The following is a 15320-nucleotide window of genomic DNA, read 5'->3' as shown; positions in this document are numbered from 1 at the left end:
GGGTGAGGTATAAAAATCTGTATTTATATTACAAAGACAGAATGGTACAGCACAGCCCCTCCCGTGAGCAGAGGATGAGTGACCCCTCTCTCTCCAGTGAGGATCTTGTAATGTGCCCCCCTGGCCAGCACCAGGCTTCCTGGGCAGCCCCAGACCCTGGCACGGAACCTGCCCTAGTGCCCTGGATGTGGCCCGGGCTCAGAGTCCTCTATGCACAGAGGGGGGGAGGGGGCCCCGCTTAGCTGGCCCAGAGAGAAGCAGGGAGTAGGGAGTGGGGGAGCCTGCCTCGCCCAGCAGATGGGGATTATCTGGGGCAGACAGGGGGGCCCTCGGGGCCATGGTGGGCACAGGGCTCCATCTGCCCAGGACAGAGGCTCGGGCACTGGGCCTCTTGCACTGAACATGCAGAGGGGCCAAGGCTCGGAGGGGGAGCTGCCGGCAGCCTCCCCAGCCAGCTGGACCTACGCTTGGGGGGGTGGCCAGGAGTGTGGGGGCCACTGCACAAGGGTGGGGGCCCAAACCTGGGCCTGGGGTTCCAGGATTTCAGCCACCCAGTGCCACAGTGGCCCACATGGGCATGGGAGGGCACACGGAGAGGGTGCAGGCACCTCCGGGGCCCCATGCTGGTCACGGCGGCTTTATAGAGGCCGGACAACGCTGAGGTGTGCTCTTAGCCACCCAACAGGCCTCAGCAGGGCCCTCTCCGGGCACCACGGCCACCCACCAAGCCAGCCTGGGCACATGCAGGGAGCTGGAGGGAGGGCAATGGATGCAACTCCTAGCACCCGGCCTGGCCCCGAGGGCCACCCCTCACATCTGCGGGTGCGGGCAGCACCCCGGCGGTCAGCCAGGCCACCTCCGGCCCACGTGGACACCACGGCTGAGGGGCCATGGGTGGAGCTGCCAGTCGGGCGGGCCGAGGGCCACAGCTGGTCACGGGACAGGACGCTGAGGCCAGGGGCGGGAGCAGAGCCTCCACAGGTGTAGGGGTGGGTGGGGAGCTGATGCTGTAAGAAGTCAGGACCGTCCCCGGGGCCGGACTTGCGGGTGCTCCTGCCCTAACGCCCGTGGACACGCTCAGGCAGACGGGAGACGCCTCCGGGGGCCCGGTTCAGCTGAAGGAGGTGCCAGCGGACAAGTTTCCCTATGACCCCGGCCCCGACCCCACGGGCCCGCGTGCGCCCACCATCCCGAGCCTCGGAGGGCAGGTTCTGTGCCAGACACACATGTCTCCAGGGACCCCTTTCTGCCTCGGTTAGGCCACCCACGCGGGGGTGCCTGTCGGCAGGACTGGAGATAAATGCGGTTGGCAAGTGGTTACAATGCACCGGAGAGGGAGGAGACACGCCGTGGGTCGGCCCCACCGCCCGCCCCCGAGTATTGCTGTGCCGTCCCCGGGGACGAGGACTTAGAGCGAAAGGCCAGGAGAAGCCTCATGCTCAGGCCTGCCCCCCCAGGGAGGACACTGTCTTCATCAGCTGCCAATGTCGGAATCGGAGCCCTCGCCCCGGGCAGGGGGGCCGGGGGGGTTCAAGCTGGGTCCAGGTGAGACCCTAGGTCTCTGTGAGCAGGCCCTCCCGACTGGAGGCCAAGCTGCACAGCAGGTCCCTGCGAGCCACCTTGGAGGGTGACACTGGGGCCCGGTCACAGCTCCTCCTGCCAAGGCGACAGAAAGCAGCCCTGACCAGGAGGTGGTGGCTGCTGGGAGGGCTGCCCTGGGGCAGGGGCAGGGGCCGGGAGGACACCTGTCGGGCACGGGGGAGGGAGATGCTGGTGGTGGTGGCCGGGGTGGGGCCTGACACGGGACACAAGGCACACTCGGACAGTGGTGGCAGACGGACCAGTCCCTGAGACGCTGGGTCGCTCCCCCCCTCCGCAACAGCGCGCCATGACTAGGAAAATAGAGTACAAAAATCTGGTTCAGGAAATAGAGGGCGCGGCAGCCCCGCCCGAGTCCTCAGAGCCGCCTCTCTCTGCAAGGCCGGCCTCCCGGCAGCCTCTCCGGCCTCGGGCTGCTGGGCAGGGAGCCGCTCCAGCTCACGCCCTCCCTTTACAACCGGAGACCAGACCGTCCGGGGCCGGCGCTGCACTCCTGGGCCCGGCACGCCGCCGTGCAGCCTGAGCAGGGCATCGCGCGGGAGGGGAGCCGGGCACAGGCAGGGCCAGTGCTGCCCGGGTGACCTCTGGGTCCCAGGCACCTCCGGGTCCGGAGGCCACATGTGTGTGTGCGTGTGTGCATGTGTGCAGGCGGGTGGACGTGACGAGGTGCGTGCATGTGTACACCTGAGGTACCTAACAAAGCCGAAGCTGCCCGGGGGGTGGGGGGGGGCCTGGCCTGCCCCAGGAGCCCAGCCCGGGCTCCGCACACCCTCAGGGTGCCAAGGCCCTTCCCCTCCCCCTGCCCAGGGTGCTCACCCATGTCCCGCCTCATGGCTCTCTCTGTCCAGGCTTCAGGAGCCTCCGTGGACCGAAGGACAGATGGACAGATGAATGGAGAGCCACTCCTTCCTTCCTTCCTTCCTCAGTCCACTCCTTCCTCCTGGGGCCTGGGGTGGGGTTTGAGCTGCCCACGTGGTCAGTAAGCCCCTCACACGGCGCCCGCCGAGGTTTGCAGCAACGACATTTAATACTTCTGGAATGATTAGGAATCTGAGAACAGACCATGGGTGGCTACGCTGGGCTCCAGGGCTCGGGAGCTGGGCCCGCCTCCCTGCGGGGGTCCCTGCCCAGCTGGGAGGGGCGGGCGGCGAGGTGGGCCCTGACCGGCGGGCGGGGAGGCGGCAGCCCCGGAGCTGCGGGAGCTTCCCGAGTGGCACAGCAGTGACCCACAAAGAGGCTGAGAGGGCGGGAGGGCTGGCGTACGTGGCTGGGCGGCAGGCAGGCCCAGGAGCAGAGGGCACCGGGCCTACGAGAGGCCGGGGCGGGCCGGCCGCCGGCAGGGGGGCCCGTAGCCGCCGTCGCTCTGCAGGCTGTAGTGGTCGTCCACGTCACTGTTGCTGCCGACGCTGTCCAGCTCGCCGGGGCCGAACTCCATGCCCTCCACGTCCACCTCTGGGGAAGCAGGGAGGACGGGGTCGGGCCCTGAGGTGCCAGCTGGGCTCCTGGCAGAGTCAGGGCAGGTCTCCGCCTCTGAGGGGAACAGAGGCTCCAGGGGGTGCAGGGGAGACGGGCCGCAGGTCTGGGCCTCAGCCCCGGAGCACACGGCCTCGGTGGGCAGGTCAGCCGCCCCCTCCTCCCGTCACTCCCGCACGCACGCCAGGTGTTCGGACAGTCCGGGGACACGCTGTCACCGGGCACCTGCTGCCCACTGCCGTCACCCCCACTGCCTCCTGGCCAGCCCCCGCCCCCGCGGGGCTGCAGGCGGCCTGTGCCCACCTTGCTCCGAGTCGTCCGTGGAGACGGCGGAGCCCGTGCTGTCCGTGCGCACGCGCTCCAGGCTCTGCACCGACAGCTGCTCCAGGCGCCGCTTCAGGAAGTGGTGCTCTCGCTGCAGCTGCTCCTTGATGCCCAGCGCCCTGCGGTCCTGCTCCTCCAGTTTCTGGAGGCGGGCAGCTGTGAGCCGGGGCCCTCCCCATGCTGGGACCCGGCACGGGGCACTGAGGCCCGGGCAGGTTCCCCGTCCCCCACTGGCCTGGGTCCAGGGCCCCAATGGTGATGCGCCCCGGCCTCAGCCCTCCAGGTGGTCACGCTAGGTCCCACCTCCAGCCTGCGCTCTGCCACCAGCCAGCGGGCTGGCACTTCCTCCCGGGGGACAGCACTGCCCACCGCCACTCTCCCCGCTCACAGGGCACCCGCCAGGCCCTCCTGGCCCCTTCCCCTCGCCACACCTTCCCCTGGACCCCTGAACCGAGACTGCCTGCTCGGATGGCCCAGGGCACCGCTGCGCCTCTCAAAGCTCCCATTACCCGGCCTGGGGTGCCCAGGACTCTACCCCCAGGGGCCCTGCAAGGGGACTAAGACCCCCTGGTTGGCCCAAGTACCACAGGACCCCAAAACCCACAGGTCTCCGTCTCAGACCTTGGGGCCTGCCCCAGGCAATGCCTCCCTCAGCCACACCCCACGGCCAGCCTGGTCCCCAGAAGCTCCCCCACCACTGGGCACCTACGTCCCATGGGCCTCCCAGCATCAAAGGCACCCTGCCCTCCTGGCCCCACCTTCACAGCCCAGGACCCCGGAGGGCCATCTGTCACCCTCTCCCCCTCCCCCCAACAAAACCCAGCGCGTGCCCATGACATCCTCACCCCTCGGCAGCCCCTGGTGCTGCCCACCCCCACCCTGAGACCCCCCCAGGCCTCCAGCATGCACCTGCCGGGCAGCCCCCACCACCCTCGGGCCGTGGGCATGCTCCCAGGTGCACAGGGCTGGACGGGGCCAGCCACGCCGCGGGCAGGGCGGCGGCGGAGGGCAGCCCGCTCACCTTGATGTGCGTCTTGGCGCGCTTCAGGAGGCTCAGCGTGGTGTGGCGGGTGCTGTCGGGGCCCAGGGGCACCAGCTGCTTCAGCTGCTCCAGGTAGAGCCTGAGCTTGGCTCGTCTGAAAGGGCCAGAGACAGACCGTCAGGCCGGCCGGGCCCTGGCAGTGGCAGCGGCCACTTCCCCGCGGACCTGCTGAGGGGCCCTGTCCCACCTGGCCGCAGCTCCCCAGGCCTCAGCGCAGCCTCCGGAAGCCCCAGCAAAAGAGGACGACCCGTGGCCAGGGCACTGCCTGAGCGCCCAGCACACCCTGCTGTCACCATCTCCACTGTGGAGTTGGGCAGGGGACAACCTGGAGGAGGGGGAGGGGGTCAGCCTAGAGGAGGGGGGAGGGTCAGCCTGGAGGGGGAGTGCTGGTCAGCTGCCCCAGAGATCTGGGGGCCTCAGACAGACTTACGCCCCCACCTCACCAGGTGCGGGGTGCTCACTGGCCACTCTCGCCACCACAGAAACATAAGCCCATCTGGACCAGGGAGGCGGAGGCCTGGACCCGCCCCCTCCTCCCCCCCCACCCCCCCACCCCCGCCCAGGCTGGCATCCCCAGGGTGGGGGGGAACTGCTTTCTTCCAGAGTTTGCCCCATATCCATGCAGATGAGGGCAGTTTCTCCACAAAACTGGAGTCACAGGGCTCAGAGGTGTCAGACCCTCAGGCCACGGGCCCCCCACAGACACTGCCTGTCCTGCTCATCTAGACCGGGGAGGGCAGGGGGCGCCTGGGGCCGCGGCCCACCCTAACCCGATGCCACCTCGTGGGCCCCGCCTGCCCCAGCACCCACGCAGGCTACCCTGCCTGGAAAGGAGCCGAGAGGCCCAGGGGCCCAGGGAGCGCCCACCCTGGCCGCTCCCCCTTTTCACCTCCGCTCTCCATGTCCCGAAGCTCAGTAACCCCAGCTCACTGAGCCTCAGAGACCCTGGGAGGAGGGAGGGCAGATGGCTACCACCTCGGGACAGACAGGCGCCCGCAGCCCGGCCTTCTGTCACCCACGTCCACACGGGACCTCCTGCGGACGGAGCAGCGCCCCTTCGGGCACCCTGGGGCCTGAAGTTCTCCAGGGGAAACCGAGTCAGACGTTAGAACTTCCAGGACGCAGGGCAGAGGCTGTGCTGGCTCAGCCACCGGGCCACGAGCAGCCGGGCCTCGGCAGCCATCCCCGCGGCCTGCGTGCAGAGCAGCCGGCTCTGCCTCGAGGCTGGGGATCCTCAGAGGGTCGTGACCCGCCACATGGCGCAGGGCTAGAGAAGGGCTCGCTGGGTGGGCTCTGGAGCTCGCGCCTCTGGGTCCCAGGCCACTGTGCACAATCCCTGACCCCGAGTCCGAGGACTTCGCCTCCTCACTTGCACAGGGGCCAGCGTGCCCGCCCCGTGGGCAAGTGGGGTTCCCTCGTCCACTCTTCCGTGACAAATGGCAGTTCTTACAACCTCCCGGTTACCTTCTGCCACGGGCCACCCGAATGTGGGTAACATCACTCTCGGCCATGCAGAATGGTCTCGGCCTGCGATTTGTCAACCCTTTCATTAGCTCGCCCCTCGGGCCTCGGCAGGGCCAGACCACGATTCTGGGGCTTCATCGGGCCCGCGGGCCGGACAACCCCCACCCGGGGTTTACACACTCAGTATGTGACCTCGGTGAAAATTAGCAAATGTACATCAGCAGGAAAACATAAGTTTCACCCCCCGTCCCCCACAACACTCCACAGCACCCTCCTTCCCACATGTTCGGCACGTATGTCCACCTCGGGGATGTCCGTGAGAAGGCCGCCGACACTGGAGAACGGACACAGCAGACGCACACAAGAGACCGGACAGGACACAATGAAGAGCAGGAGGCATGCGTCTCCAGGGGAGGCGTTGGCAACGTTTATTTCTTTGGCTTTGCGCTTTTAAAAATACGTGTGTGTGTATATATATATATTCCAGGTTTTTTAGGCTAAAAAAAAGCCACGTGTTACTTTTACAATCAGAAAAAGACACATTTGTACAAGAAAGAAAAAACACAGCTAAAAGACAAATAACAGTGGAGAAATATCTGCCATACATGTAAAAGACAAACGGTTAGCACCCGTGACATTCGGAGCTCATACACAGCAAAAACAAAGAGGGATCTCGGGATGTGAAGACGAGCAGAGGATACACACAGGCAAGGAGCGGAACAGAGACGGCGAGCCGGACACAGAGCGGGCCGGCCCGGGCCCCAGGCCGCGAACGCCTGGAGGAGGCACTCGTTGGGTGGAAATGGGCAGTGACTCTCGTGGGCCAGCGCGTGGTCCCCAAAGGCGTCGCTGGCAGGGGTCCCGAAGGCCGCCCCGGCGCCTCAAACCTCTAACGCACATTCCTACTCAAGGTGGGTCCCACAGAGCTACCTCCGGGTGGACAGTGGGAACCGGGGGCCAGGCGAGGAGCCCGGGGACAGCTGCCTGTCCCACGCGGCACCAGGACGAGGAGGAGGAGCGAGCCCGGGTGGGGGGGGGTGGGGGGGGCGGCGCTCAGGTAGTGTCAGGTGAGAGGTCCAGTGAGGAGCAGCGGATAACAAGATCTGCTCTCACCCAGGTGAGGGTGCGCCTGGCGGAGGAGGAGGCCTAGGACAGCTGGCGGCGGGCGGCGGGGCTCAAGGGAGGTCCCTGAGCATCCACAAGGCAGGCATTTCTCAAGAGACAGAGAGAGGCCTCCCCCCTCCACCCCCCGCCTATACTGTGCCGTGCTTAACACCGGACATGCCCACCGGTGCCAGGAGGATTGGCTGTGGGGCCCTGGGCAGGTCCCAGTGTCCCATCCCCGCGGGGAGTGGGCAGCCCCAGGTCCGCTGGCGGGAGGGTGCCGAGGCCCCACAGCCCGGGCTGCACGGGGCTCTTGCTCAGCTGCCCTGAAGCCAAGCTCCCTGCGGCGGCTGCAGTGCCCGGCTCCCTCCCCCCAACCGCCTCCCCCCCGCCCCCCCCCATGCCCAGCATCCCTGGAGCTTTAAAGCTCACCACATCCTGCAGGAACCCTGTGCGGCTTCAGAGGCAGAACCTGCCTCTGGGAGTCACTGCATCCGTGTGAACAGCCCCTCCGTCCCTGTGGCCGCCACAGCCCAGCTCTGAAAGGTCCTTCCTAGCTTCTCACCGCAAGCCCTGCTCCTCCAAGGAGGCCCCGAGCTGCATGGAGGGTCCCCCAGCTCCTGAGGGGCTGTGTCCCAGCCGTCTGTGCTGAGCACCCCAGGCCTGGCTGTCACAGAGGGAAATGCACGGGGGGGGGGGGGGGGACGAACACGCCCCCTTCTCCCCTCTGTTCACCTGCATTCTCTAGCTGTGAGGTTCATAAAGGCCGCCTGTGGCTGCAACCCAGTCCTGCACCACCATCTCCATGCGGGGGAGGCGGCAGGGGTCTGACTGGGGGCTGGCCTTGGGGGTGAGCCCCGCCACTCCACACATGCAAAAGCTCAAGCCCGGGTCACCCCGTCAAGGAACACGTGGCCTCAATGACGCCAGGCCTCCGGGGCCAGTGGCCAAGCATCAGCCTCAGAGACGCACTGGAGCTGCTGCCTGGGAGGCAGGAGGAGGGACAGGCCCGGCTGGGGTGGCCGGGGCTGACAGGCGGCTCAGAGCAGGACCCGCAGGCCCAACACGGCACGCTGCTGGGGAAGGTGACGTCCACGGCTGCCCCCCCGCCCCCCGGGAGCAGCTGGGCGCCCCCGCCAGGTGCTTCCTTCCTTCCTGAGGACGGCACTCGGCCCTTCCTGTGGCCGGTGCCAGGCGCATCTGGCGTCAGCACTGGCAGCCACAGGTACAGCCAAGGCCGAGGTCCCCGCTAGGATCCCAAGCTCCAGGCCCGTGGGTTCCCCAGGGCTGTGCACACCTGCCCACTGGCCAGGCTGCCTACCCATCCTGCCTGCGTCTCAAAAGGGCCCCACGAGGCCCAGCCTAAGGGCGGGCTCTGGAATAAGGTGGCCGAGGCCAAGGTCAGGGTCAAGGGGCCGTTGCAGGGGTCAAAGCCCTTGTCCTCCTTGGAAGGGCTACCATGCCTTTGCCCTCCCCCTCCCCCGTGTCATCCCTTCTGTCTGTCCGCACTGAGGGGCTGGTCCAGGCGCCACCCCAGCAAGCCTTCCCCAGAGCACCCCGCATGCCTGCCTAGGCGCCCGGGTCCCGGTCCAGGGCCACCTCCCCCAGCCTGGCAGCAGCGCGGGGCCTGCCTGGCTGTCTGGGCCCTGCACCTGCCCCACCTCCATGGCCCTGGGAGCCCCTCACACACACAGGGCCAGTCCAGGAAGTGCAGCTCCTCCAGAGAACACGGTGTCCTGTCCCTACCCAGCACCCGCCCAGAGCAGGCCTGATCCCAGGGGAGCGGAAGTTGGCGCTGCCTTGGCTGTGGAGGGGGGTTGGGGGGACAAAGAGAACTGGCCAAGCTCCAAACCTTCCCAGAGCAGGCTGGGAAGGTTCAACTGGAATGCAGACCCCACCCCCCCACCCCGACTCCAACCCAAGAAGGGAGGAAAGAACTGGCCCATTGCACAGATGAGAGCAAAGGTCAGGAGACAGCTTCTGCACAGAGTCCCTGGGGGTCATCCCTGGTCCTGGCATCAGGGCTCTTGCCTGTGGGACCTCCGTGCCTACCCACGGCTCCCAACAGCCCCTTGAGATCAGCCCAGAGGGCACCGCCTGCAGGGGCCACGCGTGCCAGTGCCTCGTCCCCACTGCAGAGCAGGCCCAAGGTCACAGAGACCCTGTGGACAGAGGGAGGCCTGCAGCCAGGCCGGCGGCCAGGGCAGGGATGCCCGAGAGCGGAAGGTGCAGGGCCCGGGGTGACAGGCTGAGCAAGGGGACTCCTTGGTGACCTGCTGCCCAGTGACCAAGGCCCCTCCTCCAGGAGGACCCCCGTGGACCTGGCCCTACAGCCAGGGGGTGGGCATGAGGTGGGCTCCCGGGATCAGCCCTGGGCCCACGTGGCCTGGGACTGGCTGCCTGTCCCACTGCCCTGCAGACAAGCCTCTGGCAGGAGGTGCCAGGGGCAGGAGGTCCCAGGGGCAGGAGGCCCCAGGGGCAGGAGGTCCCAGGGGAGGGGGCCCCAGACCAAGAGGGCTGAACCCGCCGGGCGGAGGCCAGCATTCTAAGGGCTGAAGGCTTGCTCCCAAACGGGCTTAAATGCCCCAAAGCAGACGGATCTCCTCCTCCAGGGAGCTGGCCTAACTGCCACACAGCACACGGGACCCTGCCCCAAGTTCCTGTCTCCGACCTGGCACTGGACCCAGGCTGAGCCCCCAGGCCGGGGCCCCCACCCCGGCCTCCCAGCAAGGGTGAGTCTGAGAACAGAGCCGGCCTCTTCCTTCAAGGACACATCCCGCAGCCTGGTGGCACGGTCAGCCGTACCCGGGCACAGCGAGCGGTGGGGGAGGCCGCACAGCCCCGCAGCAGAAACTGGGTGGGGAGGGGTCACTTACCTGTGCTTCTCTAGTTCGTTGTGTGAAGACCTGTGTAGAGAGACAGAAAACAGAGCTCACTGCGCTGCCATCCCCGGAGCACTGGCACCTGCAGGGCCGCCCGGAGCAGGGAGGGCTGGGCAGGTGAGCAGCTGCGGGCCAAAGGCTGGGGGACCCTGTGCCGGGGACGAGGACAGGCCCCTCAGAAGTAAGCCATGTCCAGGGGTGCCCAGGGCCAGCCAGCTCACCTACAGTGAGGCAGGTGAGGCTCTGGCCGCAGGAGGGCCCAGGTCCTGCTCCAGAAAGGGTGGGTGTGGCCAGGAGGCCGTGGCAGCCAGTCCTGGAGCCGACACCCCACCCTGTGCTCCTGAGGGGGGTCCCTGAGCCCCCGTCCGGGCGCTGAGCTGCCTGCCTTCTCTTTTCCCCACTCCCCAAGGCCAGCGGTGCCCCTGATGTTGCCGGCCAGACGCCATCCCTCCTCCTCAGGCTCTCACACCTGCATCACCACAGCCCACTGCACCCATGGGGGCACCCAGGGACGGAGCAGACCCAGCCCATGAGGGACCTGCCCACAGGGAACCTCTGGGATGTGCCAGGGGTCAGTGGGGAGACCAAAGCTGGCCCTCCACTCCCCTCTGGGGCATGGTCTGGCCAAGTGGCCACCCTGGGCCCGAGCTCAGCCTCTCGGGGGGCAGGGGCCTCATCTGCTGCTCAAGCTCTACCCACACGGCCATTCGCACAGGGACGCAGCGTCCCGAGCACCGCAGTGGGCAGTGCCACATCACCCTCCCTCCCCCCAGTCCCGACAGGGACCTCTCGGGCCAGACACGGCTCCCAGGCTGCCAGGTTGCCTCACATGTGAGCAGAGTGCCAGGCCACCTTGGGGCAGCCCAGCCCTGCGCCTGGAGCTTCTGCTGACCTCTGCCTGCCCTCAGTCTCTCCTGCTCCAGGACCTCTGAGAACGGAAGGTGCAGGGCCTCCCCATCCCGCCTGCCTCTGCCACCTGCCACAGCCAACTGGGCCCAAGGCCTCCCTCCCTCCCGGGCAGCAGGCTCCTGCGCCTCCTGTGCAGCCTCAGCACAGGTTCCAGGGGCCTCGAGTGCCTGTTGGTCACGTGGGCTGGGCAAGGAGCCTCAGAACCTCAGAACCTCCCGAGCTAGGAGGGCCCACTGCTGGCCTGAAGCACGGAGGGGCAGTGTGAGTCTGTCTGCCCGCTTGTGGGGGATGTAGGGGTCAGCAAGAACCCTGCAGAGAGAAGCCCTCACGCCCACCCCTGGACCCCACCCTGCCAGGAGGGGACTCCTCAGGAGCGGAGGATGGACAGGGGCCCAGAGCCCCTCCTGGTCCAGACGCCAGGGGGAGCTTTGTGGGGAGACGGGTCCCAGGTACAGTGCACCCTGTTCTGGGTTATGCCTCCCACGTGGCCTGGGGAGAGGGGGGCGCCCTGGCCAGGGCCATGCTGAACACGCTCCTGGCATCGCCTGGTTTGCCCCTCCTGTCCACCCCTGGAGGTAGCGCTTCTGCCCGTTTCCTGTAGGACCTGACCCCTGGCCGGCTGGCTCCAGCCCTCCTGCTGACCAACTGCCTCTGAAAGCGCTTGCTGGAGCCCCCACACCCCACCCTCCCGCCTCACCACCCAGGTGTGGGGACGTCCCACCAGGTCAGAGCCCTGGGTCCTCTGGGCCCTGGTCTGCCCTCGCCCCGGGGCTGGGCTGGTTGAGGCCCATCTGGGCCAGGACAGCCTCAAGGGACTGTCTCTGGAGCCTCCGGTGCCTCGGGCACCGGAGGAGTCAGGCTCTGCCCGGAGGAGCAGCCGGGAGGTGCACCCCACTCCAGGAGACCCTCAAGGTCCCCATCCTGGCAGAATGTAGGAGGCTAGGACCCACTTTGCAACAGGAGTCCCAGGTAGGAGGGCGGCAAGCAGTCAATCTCTGTGCCCGTTTCCTCGGCCTTAAAATGGGGATAAAATAGCATCTCCTCAGGGAGGGGTGGCTATGAGCACAGCACGCAGGAAGCACGCAGAGCCTCGCTGTGGTTCTGTTACCAGCCTTGGGCACCCTGTGCACGGGCGTCACACCCTGGAGTTTCCCCGGGGTGGCAGGGCACTGGGGACAGTGAGAGCCAGCAGCAGGGGCCTGGCTAGCTCTCTGAAGAGGCCTGAGGCAGTGCCACCCCCAACACTCAAGTTCTTTCCCGGACTGCCCCCATAGGGGACCAAGAGCTGGGACGCAGGCATGTCCCGGGCCAGGGCGGATGGAGACTGAACCAGGCCCCTGCCAGGCCCAGGGCGCCAGGATGTCACAGGAGAGGGTCCTTGTGCCAGGCTTTCTGTTTCTCCAGCTCTGCCCATCTGGCCCCTTCAGACGGGCGAGAGTCAGGCCACAGGCACGGACCACACCCTCCCCCAGGGGCCCCAAAGCCCCCCACCGGTGACATCCGGGCCCAGGCGGACCCTGGGCAGTGCCAGGTGTGCTGTGGTCCTCACAGTGGCCAGGAGAGTGGAGCCCCACGGGAGCCGGAGCTGAAGGCCCCCACTACTCCCACCCAGGGATTCGCACCCCAGCTTCAGCGCTGCTGCCACCTGGGTGGGGGCGGGGAGGTTCCTGGCGTTGGGAGAAGCTGCAGGGCCTGCCCCCTCTCCCCACCCCCTTAAAAAGGGCCTCCAGTGCCAAAGGGGACTCCAAAACTTGTCGCCCGGCTCCACATGTGTCAGGAGGCTGGGCAAGAGCGTGGATACCGTGGGGGAGTGGGGTCGGGACAGGGCCTCTGGCCCCTTCTTTGTCCAGGCCTCTGGGGGTGGGGGGCTCGGCTCTCGGCGACAGTGGGGGAGATGCGGCCCATCCACCGCGGCGAGCCGAGGTCAGGGTGGCCCGCCCCACGCTGCTCGGCACCGAGCCTCAGTTTCCCCGGACCCAAGGGTCACCGGCCAACGCCCACTGACAACTTTCTTCCTGCGCGAAAAAGTCCCACACAACTTGGGGGCGGAGAGCAGCCGCGGGAGGAGACCCCGGCGGGCGGCGGGGCTGTACGCGTGGCACTGTTTACGCGAGAGGCCGAGGAGGCGCGGCCCGCAGGAAGATGGCGACGGCGCGGGCGGGGCCGGCCGGGCGGGGCTGGGGCTGGGGCTGCGGCCACGGCCCGGGCGCGCCTCCTCCTCCAGGCTGGCCGCCGGAGCGCGCGGCGGCGGGCGGCAGCCGGGCCGCGGGCGCGGAGGTCGGGGCCGGGGAGGGCACTCGGGAGTCAGCGGACGGGGACGGCCGCGCGGGGGGCGGTACCTGTTGTTCGGAGCCTTGCGCACCAGGCCGGCAGCCTTTGTTTTCTTCCTGGCGAAGTCGCCGTCGAAGGGCAGCACCGAGGCGTAGCCATGCTCGGCCTCTGCAGACAGACGGCGCGGTCAGCGGGCCCCGCCCCGGCCCCGCCGCCCGCCAGCCCGCCCGCGGCCCGGCGCACAAAGGGGCGCGGGCGCTACCTCGGTCCCTGCGCTCCAGGTACTCGGCCGCCTCCAGCAGGATCAGCAGCGAGTTCAGCTCCATCCTCCGGCCCGCCCGCGCGCGCGCTCCGGGACGGCGGCGGCCGCTGCCCGGCCCGCTCCGGCCGGCTCCGCTCGCCGCCCGCCCCGCGCGCCCCGCGGCCCCACTGCCCCGACTCCCGCGGGCTCCCAGTGCGCTCAGCCGCCACCCTCCGCTTCGGGCCCTCAAATTGACACTTGAGGGCGAACGACGGCCGGCGCAGCCAATGGGAGGCGGCGCTCGTGCTTCGGGGGCGGGCGCTGGCCCGCGACGTGGCCAATGGGAGCCGGCCGAACGCCTCGGGCTGGGCCGAGAATGTTGACAGATGCGAAGCTGGGTTCGGATAGGCCCGCCGCACTAGTAACAATTTAGAAGCCCAAGCTTAGCAACAGCACGTGGTGGCCCGGCCCCTGCGCTCGCTGACTGGTGGCCCGCGTGCATGTTAAGTAGGTGCTGCACGCCGATTGGCCCAGGGCGGCCTATGTAAAATAGGACCGCGGACCAATGGCCGGCTGCGGGGCGCGCAGCCAATGAGGGAGCCGCGGCCGGACGCGTTGCCGAGAGGAAGCGGAGCGCGGTGGGACCGCAGGCCGCCTGGCCCTGCGCGCGAGCCCGTTGGGACGCGGGGAGCGGCTGGAGCGCCCTGCCCGGCCCAGGTCTGCACACCGTGCGCAGGAGGCGCCTGTTCCCCCCGAGCCGTCTGAAACACTGGCTGCACGAGAGCACCGGGCCTCGCGGCGTCCTCGGGGAGATCGCGTGGAGCTGCAAAAGACACCCCTCCCCGCCGGACACGGAGCGACCGCAGGAGAGCCCAGGCTTGGAGGAGATCTCCTCGAGGACATCAACTGGACAACGGGGGCGGCGGTGTCTCTGAACCGCCCAGTGGACTCCACAGCAAAGGCAGGGGCGGGCAAAGACCTGCCGCCACGGTTGGGAGGGGCTCCCACGAGTGGAGGACCGCGTGCTCCCGTGTATTGGGGGGACATTTTCTAGAGGAGGTGCCGAGAAAGCGCTGGCCATCAGCCCTGGTGGCTGGCCCCTGACCCTAAGCTGGCCCAGTAAGAGCAGGGACTGGCCTCGGTCCCCTGGATCTTCCATGTTGCTGGTGGCTTGGCAGGTCCTGAGCGTGGAACCAGCAGGCTGCCGAGTGTGGGGGACAAGGTGGCCGGACCCCCTCCACACACAGACATTCTAAATGGGAGGCCCTGCTGCTGCCCCCGGTCCTAAAACAAAACATCTATCTGTATAAAACCCTAATATGCGAATAGACGGGACGGCACAACAACCAAACAACCGGTCGCTATGACGTGCTCTGACCAACAGGGGGCGCGTGCGGAACATGGCGGGCGTCGGCTTCGGCGGGATGGTGGAGCAGGTGAGCCGGGGGTGCCAGAAGGTGGGGCACCGGTCGCTGTCATCGGGGCGAGCCTCTGGTGGTTACTGAAAATTCTTTGATCCCACCCGCCACGGTCCTGCCTGGTGCCGGCCCCACTCGCACCCACTGCCAGTGCCCAGCACCAGTCCCAATTGCTCGGCACGGTCAGTGGGTGCAAGCAGCGGCTGCTGGCCCCAATCGCCCCTGAGGGCTTCACCTCCCCATGCTCCTGAGGGGCTATCGGGGCAGCAGCCGCCGCTGGCACCCGGCACTGGCCCCGCTTGCAACCTCTGCTGGCGCTGGCCCCAGTTGCTCCACGCCATCAGTGGGTGTGAGCGGGGCCGACTGGGGGATGTGGCAGGACGGGCCGGGCCAGGACACAGAGGCTGGGTCGAGACCTGCCCTTGTGCCTACCACAGCCTCGTGGCCCACAGTTCCTTTCAAGGTGCACGAATTCGTGCACTGGGCCCCTAGTAAAACCTATAAAGACCTGCGCACTTGCGGTCCTAGGACGCAGTGCATTTCCCTGTGTGTGTCTGCATCTCCGATTCGCAGATAAGGAAACTGGGAGTCCA

At 67.8% G+C, this 15320-nt stretch overlaps 1 protein-coding gene across 2 annotated transcripts; it reads right to left on the bottom strand.

Annotated features, from left to right (window-relative positions):
• Positions 1-3: 3 nt before the first annotated feature.
• On the bottom strand, positions 4-13551 carry MXD4 (MAX dimerization protein 4). 2 transcript variants are annotated; one of them, XR_008554591.1, is made up of 7 exons: positions 13331-13551; positions 13137-13236; positions 9883-9912; positions 4418-4532; positions 3376-3538; positions 2416-3051; positions 4-1892 (listed from the first exon to the last, which is right to left on the bottom strand). XR_008554591.1 is itself a non-coding variant. In XM_054708566.1 (6 exons), the coding sequence occupies exons 1-6, from the start codon at positions 13392-13394 to the stop codon at positions 2906-2908; spliced, it is 618 nt and encodes a 205-aa protein (XP_054564541.1). In that variant the 5' UTR covers positions 13395-13551; the 3' UTR covers positions 4-2905. The 2 variants fall into 2 exon arrangements, 1 of the variants encoding a protein (XP_054564541.1); XM_054708566.1 differs by having other exon boundaries at positions 4-3051.
• Between the last annotated feature and the right edge of the window lie 1769 nt (positions 13552-15320).

The sequence above is a fragment of the Eptesicus fuscus genome, chromosome 2 (assembly GCF_027574615.1).
Source record: "Eptesicus fuscus isolate TK198812 chromosome 2, DD_ASM_mEF_20220401, whole genome shotgun sequence".
NCBI classification, from domain to species: Eukaryota; Metazoa; Chordata; class Mammalia; order Chiroptera; family Vespertilionidae; genus Eptesicus; species Eptesicus fuscus.
This window is presented reverse-complemented; position numbering and strand designations above follow the sequence as displayed.